Source organism: Chionomys nivalis, chromosome 15, assembly GCF_950005125.1.
Source record: "Chionomys nivalis chromosome 15, mChiNiv1.1, whole genome shotgun sequence".
Classification (NCBI taxonomy): Eukaryota; Metazoa; Chordata; class Mammalia; order Rodentia; family Cricetidae; genus Chionomys; species Chionomys nivalis.
The window spans coordinates 53,780,267-53,800,594 of NC_080100.1; the positions used below are offsets into that span (position 1 = coordinate 53,780,267).

Genomic DNA, 20,328 nt, shown 5'->3' on the forward strand with positions numbered 1-20,328 from the left:
GCCGATGAAGGAAGTGAACAGTAAAAACATACTTTAAAATAAACACCCAAGTGCGTGTGTTAATGGAAAAGTTAAACATTTTCTTTTTCAACAAGCCCACTAGCTCACTTGCATGATACAGCCCATGAGCTTTATTCTGAGCGAAGACAGTAATTTGTCTCCCTGGAATGAGCTAGTCAGGGCCAGAATAAGACCTGAGTGGTGAAAATGCTGATTCCTTTCTCCGACGGCCCCTAAACCTGCCATAACAACACAGGAATACGAGGGCACAAATAAGGAACTCCATAAACCACAATTTCCCCTTTAAAATACTTGATGATTTTTAGAACTATTTAACAGTAAGCTATTTGAAAAGGCTTTCTCCTCACTGTTTGGGGTCCTTATTTTGGTGAGCACAGAGCACAGGGTGCCAAAGCCTCTCTACTCTGGTGTTTGTAGGGGCTGACTGAACCCAAGCTGCTGTGGTGCTCAGCTACTAGTGAAGGGCATTACTTCCCCTGGGTACTAGGGTTTCTCACAGCACTGACCCTGGCCTCCGTTCAGAAAGCTTTAAATTCAGACACTTGCCCTCTGAACTGTCAGCATGGTTCCTAGAGCACATCTCATCTCCCTGTCTTCAGCACCTGGTCAGTGTTTTCTTACTCTGATATTATCTAGCACAATAATCTAACCATCTTTTATCATCTTTATAATACATTCTTGAACTTTGTAACATACTGCTTTTCTCTTTCCTCTCTGAGAGTTCAGCACCCCATGCCAACATCTGGGCAACTACTTTGCCTGACTTACACTTGTGCTTACAAAACTTACCCTGCATTCCTGTTGGATTTCTTTTTATTAAACTTTCATGTTTTCTTAGTCAATTAGTCTTGGTCCATTTACAACTAAACTAGCTCTGTATTCTCCTATACTCTGTAGTTTGTCTCTCAAGTATCTTAAATTTATTCTCCCAAAGCCTACCAAACTGGCTCCTACTTCTCTGATCATCTGCTAGTTAGCTTCTCTGTTTTACAAGAGATTTCCTGGAGGAAAACACAGAGCGAGGATGAGAAAATCACAAATACAGCCACACTCTGTGACATACTAGTTACATCCTCTGCTCTGCCCTAACAATCGTCACATTTTCTGGTTCAGCCTTTGCAGAGGCCCTGGCATGTAAGTAATGAGCACACAAACTTTAGGAGGAAGAAAAATTCTTGTTATAAATATTTCCTTTTGTCAGATTTCAAGTTACCAAAGGGGTCCAGCACTCAGTTCATGAAACTTCTGAATGAAAAATAAATTCTGGAATTTGGACTTTGTTTTCCCTCTGTGAGCTGGCCTTCAGAGCCATTGCGTCATCCTGAGTAGATAGTTTGCCCTCCTGCCATACATTAAACCATTATTTTCAGTTCAGCATGATGTTGTTTACAGATTTAAAATTACAATTATTATGCTAGAGAGAAAAAGAAAACAAGAGCCTTCTGTTAGTTTTCAAGGACAGCATCTCCAACTAGGTCTTGACAATCCTTTCACATGGTGAAATAGAACTATCACTTTTAAATACTTTACCAATTCTTATCTTACCTAGCTGTTAAATTCACTTCCATCTTTGTCCGGACAAGCTCTTTTATTTTAGTTTATATAAACTATTTCTACAATATATTCAGTCGTCTGATTATAATTCTGTATCTTTGGGCTCCTATCTCTAGCACATAACTGAATCTGTGCTCTTGAAAGATGCCCAGGATGGGATAACATAGCATGAAAGACACACACTACATTGAAAGAGACAAAGACACTGAGTGAGTATAGTGGGTTTGTTTTTGAGCTGGAAATCTGGGATGCACAGAAAGAAGGCATGGAAAACAAGAATGATGAGAAGACCTGAAGGGACGAAAAGAAATGAGGCTGTACAGTACATTCAGGGATGTTACACAATTGTTTAATGGCTGCTACACTGTAGGATTTGCGGGCTGTATGGTAAAAGATAAGGTCACATGCTTGGACCAGGAATGAATGCATGCAATAGAAAGTAAAGGGTTTTCTAGACATGTACATTTTCAGTCAAGAGATGGCAAAGGGGGTTGTGGGGAATGCTGACCACAATACACGGAATTGCAGAACTGAGAATCATCTCATAAATTATTTGGAAGGACATAATGATAAATGGTGTCATAATTCTAGCTCCAGAGAATCCAGTGTACTCTCATGAACTTCATAGGCTCTGTATGCATGGGGTGCTCTTACAGTTAGGAACACACACACACACACAAACACACACACACATGTGTGCATGTATGCACACACAAAATATAGTAAATATTTTAAAACATGTTAAAATGAAGACACAGTTGATAAGAAAGATCACAGAGCCAAAGGGTCACAATCATCTAGGTACAAAAAGTTGATTAAGAAAATTAAGGGTCAAGTATGTTGCATGACTAAGCTAGAAGGGAACTCTGTATCTTAATACTCATAATTGTTGGTGGTATGAATAAGGGCTATAGAGCAAAGGGAAGCAGAAAGAGAGGTACATTTTCTCAACTCTTGAAACCTAAATCAGATTTAAATCAAGGTTTTTAGAAGAAAGATTACTAAGGACTGGGGAGAGAGCTAGAAGAATAATGGAAAAGGTAGGATAGAGGTTTGAAGGGCGGACAGACAGGACAAATGAACAAACGCACGTGAGAACGGAGATTCCCATTAATCTGTACAATTAATGTGTTAATAACTATCATGAAAAGTAAGTAATTAGAGAGCTTTTTCAGAATGAACAAGTCTTTGCTCTATTAAAAAGTCAACCAAGAGAGAAGGAAAGAAAACATTTTAAAATATCCATTCGGTGACCACATAGTGGGGAAAGAAAAGGTTCAGGTAAGAATCACCAATAGATGCCAAAAATGGCTGCTGAGGATGAGGAAGAAAAAGAACATTTACCTCAGTTTCAAATATGGTTCTACATGGGTATTTATAGAGAAAAACAGTAATTTTCGTGTAACAGACACTGCACAGCAGCAGCTTAGCCAAACAATCCAAATTAAGGTGACCAGAGGCAAGACGGGCCCACAGGAGCCTCCAGCAATGGAGTCGTGAGGAAAACACAGAGCTCCTCCCGCCAGTCCTGGCAGGTGTCAGACACAAGCTACAGGACATTCTGAACAACTGCTCCAGTCAGCACAGCTGCGGTTAGCAGGGACAAACACGAGCTAAGGGAGCTGTTCCAGAGGAAAAGCAACAGGTACAGGGCCAAAGAGTGGCATAAAGATACTATTTAGACAACTGGGAAAAGTCCAGTAAGATCTGTAGATTAAACCAGCATCAGTCAGGGTCAGGGCCATGACCCTCAGCACGGTTTGGCAGGGGCACTTTCAGGAGAACCACTGAAATAGCTGGTGTGGACCTCAGGAGACTTACAGAGAGCAGGGACGGCTGCTCCGAGTGATCGTGAAGCAAAGAGAGCCAGGCCGCCTGCGTGTCTGACGTGGCTTCATGATTATTATAAAAAGATAAAAACACAGAAAGCCCACTTTAACATGCCGTCCTGATCAGTGACATCCAGAGTGACATCAGCTGAAAGGCTCTGTCATAGGAAAGATGTAGAGAGAGTCAATCAAAATAACCCAGATGAGTCACCACTCCACAGCAATCAATTGCGTTTGGGGAGCGAAGGCTCGCCATTGCCTCTCTCTCTGTTTCACACAAGTCCCCTCTTCTAGAAGGCCACTCACTGTCTGCAGTTTCTCCTTTTGCTTTTCACTCTCTCAGAGTTGTATTCTTCCTCTGTAAGCTTAGGAAGACGACCTCCTTCCCTATCCGGCGAAACTCTACATGCGCCCCATTGCTTACCCGGTGCACGTCCTTTGAGTTAGGGGAGACATCTCTGTATATGGCACACATGAACAGAAGGGACTACCTTCAGCTTTTACTTGCCTAAACTGTACTGGTCAAATGTCCACTCCAGACTGGCCATGGAGCAGTTTATTGTGCCCATTTCCAGACCAGTTACTAGTATTTCTTGGGGTCTAAGAAGATCTAGAGCCACTGATCTAATACACCAATGCTCACATGAGTCTTGAAGCTATGGGGTCCTCATAACTGAAATTCAACAGAATATGGGATTTTTGTCTCATCTCTGCTTCTATTAAATTCACATTACTTGAATAATATACTACCAGGTACAACACCGCTATTTCCCTATTACCTCCCCAAATGCCATGCGTGGTCCTCAGTGGCTCTCAGCTACACTCTCAGGTATGTATCCAAAGGTGCTGATGGACTAGCCAGGCGGTGGTGGTGCACACCTTTAATCCCAGCACTTGGGAGGCAAAGGCAGGCAACATGGTCTACAGAGTGAGTGCCAGAACAGGCTCCAAAGCTATAGAGAAACCTTGGAAAATGAAGATGGAGCATGACTTGTTCTGTCTGCAGTGGACGGCTGTGTGGACACTAAACTTAGGAGCAGCACAGGCTTCACTGTTCTATCTAGTTTCATCAATCATGGAAGGAACAGGGATTCCTTCTAAACTCTGGAACTAGGAAGACTGTCAAAGAGCTCCGTGTTACCTAGAAACATTTTAATAGGTATCTTAATAGGAAAAATAGCAAAGTATTTGTACTGCATGCCAGATGCCATTTCAAAGTGAAACCCCAAATAAACAAATTAAGGAAAAGAGCAAGAAGCAAAGAAAAGGAAACATCTCCTAAGCCATTAGCAGCAACTGAAAGCCCTGGGAAGAAGTTATTCACACTACAATATAATCTGGCAAAATAATATTTTACAGAGATTTTCTCAATAGTTCACTGAACGCCCAAGTGGAAGCAACATCTTTCTCTTTACCTAAAACAACTAGTCAATGTCATGACTACTAAAGCCAAAAGAAAATAAGAAAATACAAAATTAATGTTTTCTCTAAAACATGAATGATTTAACTGATTTGGAGGAAATTTGGATTTTGTTTTAGAACAGCACTGGGTCTATGATTATTTGTTCCATACCTCATATACCTTATTTTTTTACTTCTTTGAAGTTTTAAATTAATCTTAAATACTAGTTATATTTCAGACTTATTTAGCATTTGGGCAATTACCAGTGAGTGGAAGCACCTGAACACAACCAGCAAGCTCCATCCTTTCTTAGTTAGTGCTCATGGACTTCATTTGTGGAGCTTAGTCTGCTTGGCTTACCTTAACTTGGGTATCTGTGTACAGTGTGCGCACCACACTAATGTTTAAAACAGGCTTCTTTCACGTAGTAGAATGCTTATGATTTCAAAGAGGACAAAAACCATCTCCAGGATCATGAAACTAAAATCATTCAGTTTAAAACCTGATAGCTTGATTTTCAACCTGTGCACATATCTCTGTGACCTCATTAAGAGAAAAAATGCATTAAGCTACTGCCACAAAAATATAAGAAAGATTCCCAGGGTGTCAGATACATTGATGTGCAGGGATGGCAATTTAGCTAACAGGCACTAGGCAAATGTGCACCTGGTAGGTATGATAAACAGCACACAATCATAGCAATTCAGTTTTCTCTCATCTGGCAACTTAATGATCTTTAGCTACTCTAGAAGATCAAACCTTATGAACTGTGTGGATCACTAGACACACTATTGCATTACTCACTGTTTCTAGCTTCCGAGATCTGTTAACGGCCACAGAACACATGTTTACACGAGGAAATGAAAAAAATACAAAATTTCAAAAACATATAATTTTAAGAGAATATAAGCCATTTTTTTGAGCACCTTCTTTAAAAGCTTAATGCAACTATGCTCAGCTCTTGTGGATCTCTCAAAAGCAAACAGTCTTTTCACTGCTAAATGTTACAAAGCGCAAAATATGTATACTCACTGAGTTGGCATTTGTTGGGTTTGGCCAAGGTCTACCACCACCTGGACCCCTACAAAATGATACGACAGATTAAATTTCAACATGTGCCTAAATGGTTTCCCAGTGAATAAAGAACACGGCTCAAAACATTCACATCTGTAATTCAGTTACCACACCCAAATCACTTTTTAGTCATTTTGATAGTTTTCCCTTGAACGAAAAAAATATTTCATGAAAGATTCATGTATAGTTAAATACTATTTATTTTCATAGACAAGAAATGTAAGTCTCCCATAGCAGTCTATATATGCTCCTAAACGATTTTTACCAGTTTCAGAGTAAAAGGGATCAAATACAGATAAATATAATCCAATACATCAGTATGAGTAACCTGTGTATCATTCTAAATGAAATTATTTATAAAACATCTACATAAATGATTACTGCCAAATTTCAAATAAGAACTATCTAAACTGGCCTCCTTAAAAATTATATTAAGAATAGATTATATATCAGTGTACCATCTGGTGCTAATGAAGACTTGGTTACCACGGGAAAGCATAGAATCTGAGGTTAGTCTCATTGTCAATATTATTATAATGTAAGGCTGCCACTGAGTTACCAAGTATCAGTACTGCTGTTTACCACAAAAGAATGCAGCCTTTAAATGGGCATGTGAATTACAGCTCTACAGATATAAATATTCATATTTTCATAATTTTAGTTGAAGGTTGTAGAGAGAACAAGTCTTGAAATGAAAGGAGATAATATGTATCAACTTCATTTTAGAATTAAGGAGAATGTTTTATATTTCTTACCCTATAAACAAAATTAATGCCCAGTTAATTAAAACCAAAATCATATACTTGGGCTGTGGTTTTAAGTACATTTGAATAAATACTGTTTTATGAAAATCAGACTATTTTCTTTTATTAGTTACTGAAAATTCTGTTCTTATTATGGCAGTGAAATTTTCTAATTTAAAACAGTCCTTTGACTCTATGAATCTTAAATCTAAAGTAATCAACATTAAATAAAGACACTGTCCTAGACACCTATTATATTAGCTATGTCTGCTAGGGATCTTTACAGCCACTTTGGTTTAGCTTGGTTGGTACTCCTAGGGTGTAAACAGAGGCAGCAGGCATAAACCCTCCTCAGGCTCTGTTCTAACTGCCCTGAGGAGAGTTCTCCCCTTGAAGTGATATTGATAAGGATGACAATGGTAATGAGAATTTCACAAGTGACTAATGAACACTTTTCAAAGACCATTTTACATATAGGATTCATTGTCCCGATGGACATAAAATGATATAAAACAGGATGCACGCTGCTCTAGTAAAGTCTCTGAGTAGAAAGATCAGCCACTCTGTCTGATGCTAAACACAGTGCATCTGTCTTGAAACAGCCTAGAAAATAGTCAGATCATGGGAAAGTTAAATACTATGATGATATATAGTTAATAATCAGAGCTCTGAAATGACCCATTAAGAACTATATGAATTGGGCTCACAGCATGGGTCAGCAGGTAAAGGTATTTGCTGTCCAGCCTCCTAGCCTGAGCTCTGTCCCCAGGAACCAATGGGGAAGGTGAAAACAGCTTTCTCCACCCTCCACACACATGCTACGGCAGGTGCATCCTCGAAGCTGTCCTCCACCCTCCACACACATGCTACGGCAGGTCCACTCCTGATACAAAATCACTGTGATTTCTTTTAAAGAACTGTACGAATAAGATAAATGAAATAAAACATTTAACTTAAATTTATCTATTAAATTAGAAGCTAAATTAAAAGTCAGAAATTTTTATTTAAATAACATAAATTCAATGTTACATTTATTATAAGTAACATTGTTTCTATCTACTTGCAGAATTCTGTATTTCGGATTAACTTCATTTTAACATTATAGGAAATTACATATAACTCATATAAACACACTAGCAAAGTTCCACAAATAGTGCCGAATCCAGCGCTTAGTGGTTTTAAAGAACAACGGAGTTAGTTCAACAATGTGCACTTCTGCTGGCCTGACAACTGCTTCACAAGCATTATTTTACATTAGCTGAGCCTTGTTTAGAAGCAAAGAAAAGAAAAAATGGGAAAGATGTACATATTTTTGATAAGCATCTACTATGATGGACTGCTGGAATCGTGACGACCAAGGAGGTAATTCCCCTGTGGAGTCACGCATTTAAATAACCCACTGCAGTCCTCCAGGAAGCCCCTCCTTTCTAGGAATGGCTACCGGCTGCAGGGGCAGTGCTCAGGGCAGGGCCTGAAGCCCTGGAATCTTGCTACTGGTGTTTCCTTTCAAAACCAATCTGTAATACATTTGGAAATGTTTACATTTTGACTATAGTTTGTAAATTTTACTCTCCATCAATTACTACTGGGTATTTACTTGTTATAGAAATGATGAAAACCTACTCTGAATGTGCAGTTTGTCCGCCACTGTAAGCCTTTCCCCCAGGTGACCAATGTTTATTTACGAACTTTTATTAATGAGCTTAGCAAATTTTTGTTGTGAATGTTTAATTCTGCAATTAAAGGCTATGTGGCTGGTTAGAATACAGGGCTGGCTGTTTACACTCCTGTTCTATCTTCACGGCACATGAGAAGGAATGACAAGAAATATTCCCCAACTCTCTCACAAGCCTGTCCTTGCTCCTAACCCATCTAAAAATAAAACTTGGAACACCATGTCTTATCTTTCAAAATTTCAGTAGCCTAACGGGGTTTTCCTTTTTTTTTTTTTCTTTTCTTTTAAAATGTCATGAAGAAAGGCCCAGGGACCATTTTTTAAAAAAATCTTTGTAGGGGGAGTCACACATTTGCTTTAAAGATTACAAATAACAACTTTTAATTCAATTTACTTTATAAATGTAACGAGGACATGGTGTTTTTACTGTCTCAGTTTACCTTGGATCTGCTAGGGAGAGCAGCAATGCAATGATTTCCCTCTTTGACTAGAACTTGATTAACTGCAAAGTTTCCCTGCCATAGAAAAGTATTTTTATGATTAAATATATATGTATTTTTCATTGTCTCTGAGAGAATCCTAATTTACTAAAAATGAAAATAATTATAGAAGACTCCAAAATAAAAGGGAAAATAACAAAAAATGGGAATAAGCTTGTAAGGCTTTATACTCTTTAAGAACTAGACTTCATAGCAATTGTAGAATCTTATATGAGAAAATATTTCAAACTATCTAATACCTAAGTAGCCTAAATAGCTCTCCCCAAAAAAAATCCTACTAAGAATTTTAGCCACATTTTTAGTCTTTAGTCAAGGGAATTAAGAGTACTCCTATGTGAATGCTCAAGTGCAAACACCAGAAGGAACTAGAAAATTTTAAGTAATTATTTGAGTCTCTCAAGTCACATGAAAATAAAATTTTACAATATACCAGCAAAACCAGGTTTACGTCAAGTTGGCTGTGTGGCTAATTATTACACAGCATACCCCACCAAATGATATTAGATATGTTCTCACACTTGTGACAATCTGATTGACCATATTGAAAATTTATTAAAATATATTGACTTTTAAAGTGAGAATCTAAATTAAGTCTCATGTATTTTTCCAGCCCACTGTTAAGAGCTCCAGCCTTTGACATAAGTAGAAAATATCATCCAATCCTCTGGAGCAGGCGCTAATAAAGGGTGAGTCTGTGAGGAGTTCAAGAGCCAGACTCCGTGTCTATCCATTTCTATTTCAAAAGCAAAAAGATGTTATAGGAAAATTTGACCTACTTTCCTCCCTGTTCTGTTAGTTTTGAGTCTGGCTGGTATCCACTTATTAACCTATTTTCAGTTTTAGTAAAAATTACATCCTATGAAAATGGTTTCAGAAGCTTAAAGAACCCTGCATACATCAGAAGAGCTCATTTCACAGTGTGTCTTCACGCCACTGGATGACAGCAGAGTTGCTTCATTTAATACGGAAGGAGCTAAAACAGGCAGATGGCAGGTAAAGTTGAGGAGCCTTACAAGCCTACATGGAACATGTTAATCATTTCTGATGAGCTTCCTTTAGGCTCCGCCACGTTGGTGATCCTCTGGTGAATTCAGAAAAGTCATTAGCAAGATGTAGTGTATACAGGCCTTCAAGGGAAGGCTGGAGAATGCAAAATAAATAGAGTTCCTTAGTAAATTGCATTGCAACAGAAACAATCTACTCTTTTTGGACTGAAAAGGCCATTCCAGTAAAACAAACATCTTCAGTTTATTCTTCATCCATGATTTATTTATGTCTACAACATTCTGCCTCCATGTATGCAGACCAGAAGAGGGCGCTAGGTCTCATTACAGATGGTTGTGAGCCCCCATGTGGTTGCTGGGAATTGAACTCAGGACCTCTGGAAGAGCAACCAGTGCTCTTAACCACCGAGCCATCTCTCCAGCCTCCTATGAGCATTCTTGTCACCACAGAGAACTTCTTTTGTGTTGAAAGTGGCCCCAATGATGGAAACACAGACATATTTTTATGAGTATTAACTGTATTGTCAGCTACCACAAAGAATTTATTAACATGAGTAAGAATTCTTAATTATCAACCTCTGCAAAGTTAGTACATGGTTCTGGTGTCTGCATCTCTTCATAGTGTTATATAGATTCTATATGACTCTATACGTAATTATTAAAAAGCAATAAGCTGAGATTGTGATTTATGGTACCTAAAATGCAAAAAGAATTTGAAAGTTGTGTAAAAGTGAGAAAAATATGATAGTAAGTCATGAAGCAAAAATTGCACTCCTGTTTAGTTAATTTTCATACAGCAAAGACACTGAGGTACTTAAATTGCTTTACAAATTTGTGTAATTTCAGAAGACAGTAAACAGAAGACTTCACTAAACAGAGTAATAAGCATTTTGCTTACATGTTCATTGCAGGCATTCCGGGGCCACCTAAAGCATTCAGTGGGGGTCTCATTGCACCTCCATAGTTCTGTAATGATAACCAAGGGTCAGACTACCACAAAACAAAAAAACAAAACCAAAGAGGAGGGGGAAAGAAAGGAGAGCAGGTTAATGACGTCCCTACACAACTCCTGACGGGACAAGGCCTGTGTAATTCACTCTCTGAAGGCTCCACTCTTGTATTTTTGCTTCTATTTTTAGCACAACTACTTTGGTTCATACCATTCAAAAATTCTATGAATATGGACAATCACTGGATCATGTTAAATGATCAAGATATGATCAAGATTATAACATTCAGCATATCTTTATTATTATCTAATATCTATACATTATTTACTTTTTCAAATAAACATATCTTAAGTCTTAAAATTCTATTTTTAGATAAATTATTAATTTAATAGGTTTGAAATTATTAGATGAGAATAATTACACGAAGTCTGAAAAGAAAATCAACCGGTAAACCCAACCCGAGAATGCTAAATATAAGCTTCTATTCATAGAGAAATATATCCAACATAGACATGTGCTATTACAACACCCAACTATATGAGAACTAAAGCATACTGAAAATACACCTGCATGAATTGTGTGACCCAATAAACCTTAGGAAATACCTACTATGTGCATTAAAGGAGATGAAAAGCAGTTTAATGTTTTAGTATGCATATCATATTAGCTTACTAGTTGGCAAGAAGGATCAAAGATTACTTTCTGATTATCATGACATTTGACACTGTCAATGATTTTCACATTTGGTTTTTTGATGCCAATCTCCCTTCTCTCTTGAGTGTTGTATTCCAGCTACATTGCTGGCTCCTTTGGTTTTGCTCACTTTTTAAATATTACCTTCCTCATGTTTTAGCTCCAGTATTATTTTCAATAAATACACATTCATGGGTAATCTTATGTGCTCCAATCTGTTCAAACACTGCTTATACACCAGGACTTTGCGTCTATTTTATCATGTGTCACTACGTTGCTGAATTATGCTGAGCTCCACAGGGGTGGGGTATGCCTGTTGCCATCTCATGCTCAGCACACAGAAACCAGCATCACCTGCGTGTGCCTGAGTTCTTCATGCCACTCTTCCTCTAGTACTTTGACATCACCTCCCACATTAAAAGGCCACACTAGGAAGTTCTTTTCTTTTTTCATTTCCTCCCTTCCTCCCTCCCTCCCTCCCTCCCTCCCTCCCTCCCTCCCTCCCTCCCTCCCTTCCTTCCATTCTTTTTGTTTTTTTTTTTCGAGACAGGTTTCTTGGTAGCTTTGGAGCCTGTCCTGGAACTCTGTAGACCAGGCTGGCCTCAAACTCACAGAGTTAGCCTGCCTCTACCTCCCGAGTGCTGGGATTAAAGGCGTGTGCCACCACTGCCCAGCCACACTAGGAATTTCTACAAGTTCCTGGTGTCATTTCTTTTTAATAAATAAAATAAAATAAATTTCATATTTGGTCAACTGCCAGAGTCTGCTGGCTGCAGCAGTGAAAGCCCCTGCACAGTGTTCTACGTCCTAGTGTGAAGACTACTGCACCATCTTAATTGGTTTCTGTTTTACTCTTTCTACTTCCTTGAGCAATTCTTTTTCTAAATTACAGTATTACCCATGCCACTGAAAAGAAATAATGACCCAGATCACCTGTCAAATAGGTCTAAACTCCTGAATACGATCCCTTTAACAAGCCAGTTCCAGCCTATGCTTTCTGCCTTCATTTCCAACATTTCCAACTTCTCCTAGTTATATTTCTAGCCTACTGGATTTTCCCAAATGAAAGAAACTACACTTTCATAATCATGCTAACTTATCCTATGGAAACTCTTTGGAGGAGGTCTTAGGATAACAAGGAATCAATCAATAAGAAAGGTCTGCTAATTCTAGACAGAATGACATACTTGATGAATGAAGTCACCCAGCCAACCTGCTACTCTCATTGTTGATTTGCTTTCACTTTAAGGAAAAGTCATTTACACTCAGGTTTGTGAGCTGTGGGGAACCATTCTAACCACACGGTCCATTAGGTAAGAGGGGCTGGCTGTGTAATATTCGGGCCATGCAGTAGTGGTGGTAGTCAGAGTCAAAAGTCATGGAGACGAGAAATACCCACGGCAAAGTAAGGCTCGGCGATTCTTCATGAGGAGGTCTAGCCGTCTTTCACCTTATTTGTGAGTTTTAGAAAATCTGATATTCCACTCTGGGCACAGAGACATATTAGCTTGGGTCTCTACTGCCATAGCATTATGACCTATGCAGCATGCGTCTCTGTGAGACAGGGTCTCTACTAGTCCAGGTTGTCCTTGGGCTTGAGAGTCTCCTGCCCCAGCCTTTGGAGTTGAGGGATTACAGGTGTGTGCCACAATAGCCATTCTTTTATATGGGCCAACCATTCTCTTAACCTTATTTTCCTTACCTGAATGGCAATAATATTAATTTCCATGTATACTTTTCACAGGAAAAAATGAAATATAAACTAGCAGAGTGCTTGATGAATTAAAACATGGCACTTGCTACTCAAAAACTGTAGCTGTTAATTCTTTTTTTGAGGATGTTAATAAAACTAAACTCCCTGCTCCACTTCCCATGCATCCTCAACTCTAAAGCATCACTTTTATGTTCATGTGCTGACTCGCTGTGTAATCACATAGGGTCCATATTTTGTTTTCTAGGCTTTTAGTATTAAATAATAGCCTTTCTAAATGCAGCTGCGTTTCCTGTTCAACAGTATGCACCTTGAAGACAGAAATCTTATTTTAATAATCATTTTATACTAATGGTCAAGTAGGATGTCTGGTATACAGTAGACCTTCAATAAAAGATGAGCTAATTAAACTGAATTGTCATCGAAAGTGAAGGATTATCCAGTATAATACATGATTTACAGATATAAAATATTTTCATTTTGTGAATAATATTCCAAACCACAAAGAACTCAGGAAGAAAAGAGTAGCAAAAGGCTTTCCATGTGAGCAACAAAGGCAGATGGGATGAGCTCATATTGAATCTTGGAATCTTAGAGCTGGGGCCACTGTTCTATTCCATGCAGGCAAATCTCTCTTCCAATGCAATGTGCCTCACCAAATGGTGTTCAGACTCTGTCTGCTAGGAAACTTTAATATGTCTTTCCTTTATTGGAAGTCTAATTATTAGAAAGTTTTGTCCTATAGTAAACTGAATTCTACAATTCAGGATGCATTTAGATATATGGAATGAGTTTATTCTCTCTATGCAAGCTATACCTTCTCAATTAACACTTTCATTCATCCCAGCTATTTGATTTTTAAGTGTATGTAGCTTATTTACCATTCTAGATTCTAGAGGAAATTGAAATAGCTATGCAATTTAAGAGACTATTTCCATGAGTCCCACGGAACTTGCTGTTTGAAGAACACAGGCTAGCTAAGGGACGCTCACAGAAACAAAGAGAAAACAATTTCAAATACCATATCAGAAGAAAAATTTTTCCCCGATGAAACATATCATTTCCCTTTTCCACTGAAAGGATATTGATACTAATTTAAAAATCATTTTTGATTGCTGTCCTTAAATGAAAATATATTATAAATATGTCTCGACTTGGAGTAAGTTTATGTCACCCATAAAATACACATTAACTCCATGGTCATTCTGCTCTGTGCATACTTGCTTAATTAACAGTACTCAAGAACCATTATGCTAAGTATAGTTCTTTGTTTCAAACTGAAGTTGTTGCCAGAAATGACTATCTCACTTTATTACACATAGCTTAAGGTCAAAAACCACAGATGTGATATTTATGGAATTAGGGAGACAGGTCGGTGGCAAAGACCTTTAATCTTAACACTCTGGAGATTCAGAGGCAGGAGGATTTCTGTGAGTTCAAGGTCAGTATGATCTACAGAATGATTTCCAAGCCAATCAGGGCTACACAGTGAGACCTGTCTCAAGCAAAATAAACATGTATGTATATTTTGTCTGTGCATAAAGCTACAAACATCATTCCAGAGCCTGTTCATATAATACAGGTACAAAGAGACGGGGCAGTTTACCCTTGGGTGGCAGCTACATGGTAAAATGTCTGTTGTAGGAATTGTTCTTCATTATCTTTTAGAAAATGAAGTTTATATTTTTTGATACACACATTCCACTTGAAGGTGATATGTTGTGACTATCACAATGGGAGTCCTGCCATTTCAAATGATTTCACTTCAACTTTCTCTCCTATCCCATCCATGAGCATGGCTCTTGCTTTTGTTTAAATGGTTGGTATTTACAATTATTTTTTATTAATCCCTTTTGTATGGTTTGACTTTTGGGGTTATTGTTGGTGTTTCTGGTTTCTGAGGTAAATTTATATGAAGGTATTTATTTCCTTCATGCTAATAGAAATACATATGAAAGATACTAATAAAAAATAACTACTTTATGGCTTGCATAGGAAGTATTCACACTGACATAATGAACTGTGACTAGAAGTCATCAGAAGAGATTACTAGCCAGAAGTAAGTTTTTATTATCTTTTGCAATTTTTATAATATAAAATATACAGCTATTTATAACATAAAGCATACAACATACTGTGTTTTTAATTTCAGAATTTTAAACTGAGATCTATGTGTCCAATGTCATCAGCCCGTGGTCGGTCAATACTCCAGTGCATATGCTAACACCCAGCAAACAAAGCCCTTTTATCAGGAGGTAGCAGCCCAGTGTCTCCCTCTCAGGTTGACTGTTTACCTGTGGTCCTAAGGGCACCATTCCTCTTGGAGGAGTCATTCTCTGCATTGGTCCACCCATATTTGGATGTCCTAAAGGAAGTATGAAGAAGTTAGCAATGGAACAGCTATGAGCACTAAATCAGAGACCAGTTTCCTCCTTGCTGGGTAGAACCATGCCACATCTGAGCACAGTCACCACCGTACTGTGACTGTTATAGGCAACATTTCCAGCTCCGGCTATCACCTATCCCACACTCTCTACTGGTTTCTTAGCGAAAATTTTCTTCCTTCTCTGTGTTACTTCTCTCACAGCCTTTACTCCTCTTCCTTTAGGACAGTATTTTCTGGAATGTAGCCTTTGCTATTCATGGTCCCTAAATATTGCCAAGGTTCCTGGGACTGTTAAACTATTGAAGTCACATGTTACTTTGTGCTCTTCCCATCTTTCATCCCTAAGTCCTCTATATGAAAAATATGGAGGAACTGAAAGTGTATAATCACTTAACTTCCTATGTGTTAGAAGTCATGCACAAGATTCTAGACATTTTATGTTCTGTCGCTTACGTCAGCATTTCTAACCTGCTATTGTGCATAATTAAGAACTAGCTGGACATATAAGCCATTTAGTCATGTTGCTGTGAAAATACATCCGGGAAAATTCTGGAATATTTATAGCAATGAAGTTCTTTTTTTTTTTTTTTTTTTTTTTTTTTTGGTTTTTCGAGACAGGGTTTCTCTGTGGTTTTGGGGCCTGTCCTGGAACTAGCTCTTGTAGACCAGGCTGGTCTCGAACTCCCAGAGATCCGCCTGCCTCTGCCTCCCGAGTGCTGGGATTAAAGGCATGCGCCACCACCCCCCGGCAGCAATGAAGTTCTTCTGGAAGAACTTCCTCGCTGGTTCAACACATCAGTTTCACCTCCACTTTAATCACCTTGTTGTCGTGTTGGGTCCATTCCACTGGGGAGTAATGGCTGACTTCCTGGGACACCTCCAAGTGCCTAGCAATTCAGGAAAACAAAAACAAAAAGCAATATTGTAAATACTTATGGAACACATGCGTTAGACATTTCTCCAATTACATAATGCATTTGAATTTCTCTCAAGATCTTTCAATTTCTTATTCATTTTATGTTTCATCCTAGTATACAATTAATAACATCTTCAAAATGTAATTAAATATGGATACTGAAACACCTTTCTATAAAGATCTTCTTAGTTAACTTTAACTGGAAAATCTTATCAAATTAAATATTCAAATATTTCAAAAAAGATATTTAACAACTATGCACCCAGATTTGGCAAGTCTCTTTGTTATGGGGTATGAGGCAGAGAGCTCTAGTTATTCTTTTTTTTTTTAAATTCCAGGATTTTTTTTGTTGTTGTTGTTACTGTTGTTTGCAAGTATACCCAATATACACTTACCTTGCAAGGATATTTAAAAATTTTTATTTCTTATATTTTTAAGAATATAATTATGAGTGAGTACATCCCATGTTCCTCTTTTTGGGTCTGGGATACCTCACTCAGGATAGTGTTTTCTATTTCCATCCATTTGCATGCAAAATTCGAGAAGTCATTGTTTTTTACCGCTGAGTACTACTCTAATATGTATATATTCCACACTTTCTGCATCCATTCTTCCATTGAAGGGCATCTAGGTTGTTTCCAGGTTCTGGCTATTACAAACAATGCTGTTATGAACATAGTTGAACTGATACTTTTGTCATATGATAGGGCATCTCTTGGGTATATTCCCAAGAGTGCAGCGAAATATATATCCTAATGAAGGGAGCCATCTTAGGGTTGGCAAGAGACTTGACTCTAGAGGGGCTCGCAGGTCTCCAGGGAGATGTCCCCAGCTGGTACCTTGGGTAACTGAGAAGAGGGAACCTGAAATGACCCTATCCTATACTGATGAATATCTTGCATATCACCTTAGAACCTTCATCTGGCGATGGATCGAGATAGAGACAGAGACCCAATTTGGAGCAACGGTCTGAGCTCTTAAGGTCCAAATGAGGAGCAGAAGGAGGGAGAACATGAGCAAGGAAGTCAGGACCACGAGGGGTGCACCCACCCACTGTGACAGTGGAACTGATCTATTGGGAGCCCACCAAGGCCAGCTGGACTGGGACTGAATAAGCATGGGTTGAAACTGGACTCTCTGAACATGGCGGACAATGAAGGCTGATGAGAAGCCAAGGACAATGGCACTAGGTTTCGATCCTATATATGAACTGGCTTTGTGGGAGCTTAGCCTGTTTGGACGCTCACCTTCCTGGACCTAGATAGAAGTGGGAGGACCTTGGTCTTCCCGCAGGGCAGGGAATTTGGACTGCTCTTCAGTATCGAGAGGGAGGGGGAATGGAGTGGGGGGAGGAGAAGAGGAGTGGGGATAGGGGGAGGGGAGTTGGGGGAGGGGACAATATGTGGGAGGAGGGGGAGGGAAATGGGAAACGGGGAGGAGGTGGAAATTTTAATTAAAAAGAATAAAAAAATTAAAAAAAATTTAAAAAAATTAAAAAAGAATATAATTAATTTCCTCCTTCGCTTTCCTCCCTCCCAACTCTCCTATATACGTCCTTGATCTCTTTCAAATTCATGCCCTCTATTTTCAATAATTGTTACATACATATATGTATATTTTGTGTACTTATTCCTAAATTAATTATGTATTCATAAATACATAAATATAACATGCTCAGTCTGTACAGTGTTAGCTCAGTTTGTATAGTGAACTTTCATGTATGATTTCACAGCTGACCAACTGGTATTGGATAACCAATTGGTGTGCTCTTCTTCTCCTCTCAAGAAACCTTATAAGGTCACTGCTGACATCTTTGAGATCTGTTTTGGGATCACTTCTTTACAGAATTCTTGGGAAAAGCCTTACAATTGCATAACTTCATGAATATATGAAGCATTACCATATACCCCAACCCAAAGTCCTCATCACCTCCCTTCCTCTCTGCCCCACCATCCCCCTTCCCCTCTGCTGTACTATCTCCTCCCCTATCATAAATCATCTACGGGATCTCTTGAGAGCAAGCTGCAGATGGAGTGCCTCGTTATCCTAACATTCTAAGTCAAGAAACTCCTGATGCAGTAGTACCACCAGTCACAGAGCCAATGTAAGTCCTGTCATTTCTCTTATTTCTTTCCGGTACCAGGACATCGTGGAGCATGTGTTATCTTGAGCTGCCATGACTCTTTCTGCTTTTCTAAGCAGAAACAACTCCCATTTTTTTTTCCTACCCATGCCAACCCTTCTCTATTAACCCTCAATGGCTGTAAGAATAATAATCTGCATATTTTACAGGGTGACTCTGATATTCTTTTCACGACCTGGACTCAGGTCACATTTTCTGAACAGGAAAGAACACCACAGAGAGGCTATGATGTCCTTCACTGTGCATACATCTGAGGGTTCAGGGTGCCGACTCACCCACTACTGGTGAACTTGAGCTTTATCATCTGATTGCGATGGGATCTGTCAGTTTTCTATATCATAAGGCTATCACCCCAGCCCCACAACTGTTTCTATTATCAGAGCTATTGTGATGTCGTCAACAACCCATTCCTTACACTCCTTTGTAAACTACACCACTAATCCCTTCTACTGAGATGTTTGTCATATGGAGATACTCCATGCCCATCACTGCCTCTATATTTACTGGCTGACATTTAGTGTAGGAAAGCTTTATTTACTACTCATGGGTCCTATTTTATTCAATGAGTAATAATCCATCAATTATCTATCCCTTTTGTATGTGTGTGCTTATGTGTGTGTGTGTGTGTATGGTGCATGTGTGGCTGTGAGTGTGCAGTTGGAGGTTGATAGCAGGTCTTCACTTGCTCTCCATCTGACTTAGTGAGACAGGACCTTTGCTGAAGTTAGAGTTCTCCAGTTATGTCTGGCTGGCCATGAGCCCCAGAGATCACCTGGCTCTCTTTCCCAGCATTAGGATTACTGGTGTGAGCTGCTATGTCTGAATCTTAAGTGGATGTTAGATCTGAGTTCAGCTTTGGAGTATTTTTTACTTTATGGCTAAGATTCTCTGGGTGCACACATGTTCTTTATTTTGGCCTATCTCTTGAAGCAGCCCCTTCTTCAAAGGATCTTGATTCTTTTGATAGGTGCAGCATTTATGTATCAGGATCTGGGCAGTTGGTCTTGTTTCTTGGGTGCAATGCCTTTAGACACTTGTGGTAAACAATAAGCTTGAAAAAAATCTATATAGATATGTGAACAATAAATGCAATCTCTGTACATACGTACAGCAAATTCACAGCTTATTATCCATTCAATACTATAGTTCAAACCTGACACGCTAGGATTATTTTTCGCCTCCTATGTAGACTTGTCAGTATTTTATCCAACAGTAGTAAGTATGGCCTTTATTATCTTCAATGTATTTTCTTATCAAATCAAAGTATTTGCCCAATATAACTCATCTTCCAACCACTCTTCAGCATTACAGTGTGGCTCTGGTATAGCCCCAGGGCATCCTTGTATAGATGGAAGATACTAACAGCAACATCAAGAAAAACTATGTAATATCAAAAAATGCTATGAGACTAAACAATACACTTTTGAATGAACAGTCGATCATTAAAGAGATTTGAGAGAAAATTAAAAATTCTTATCATCAAATGACAGTACAGTATCATTCTTTCATACACAGCGAAGGCAGTCCTAGGATAAAAGTTTATAGATGTGGAGGCTCATGTTAGAAAATTAGAGACATTTCAAATAAACAATCTAATGATGTACTCAAAATTCTAGGAAAATAAGAAATCAATCTCAAACCCAGCAGATGGCAAGAAACAATTTAAAAAAAGACAAAAATTAATGAAATAGAAACTAAAAGAACACACAAAATCAAAGAGTCAGTTC

At 38.6% G+C, this 20,328-nt stretch overlaps 2 protein-coding genes across 7 annotated transcripts in view; one reads left to right on the top strand and one right to left on the bottom strand.

Annotated features, from left to right (window-relative positions):
* Zcchc9 (zinc finger CCHC-type containing 9) overlaps window positions 1-20,328 on the top strand; it is a 236,344-nt gene that overhangs the window by 115,467 nt on the left and 100,549 nt on the right. The window lies entirely within an intron of this gene.
* Window positions 1-20,328, bottom strand: part of Ssbp2 (single stranded DNA binding protein 2) — a 253,540-nt gene that overhangs the window by 26,264 nt on the left and 206,948 nt on the right. For 2 of the 4 annotated variants that reach the window (XM_057789547.1, XM_057789545.1), the window contains 4 exons: window positions 16,363-16,429; window positions 15,451-15,521; window positions 10,701-10,768; window positions 5,839-5,887 (listed from right to left, as the gene is read on the bottom strand). In XM_057789547.1, coding sequence (XP_057645530.1) covers window positions 5,839-5,887; window positions 10,701-10,768; window positions 15,451-15,521; window positions 16,363-16,429 — 255 coding nt within the window. Of the gene's footprint in view, window positions 1-5,838; window positions 5,888-10,700; window positions 10,793-15,450; window positions 15,522-16,362; window positions 16,430-20,328 lie in introns of all 4 variants that reach the window. The other 2 variants (XM_057789546.1, XM_057789544.1) reach the window with 1 other exon arrangement.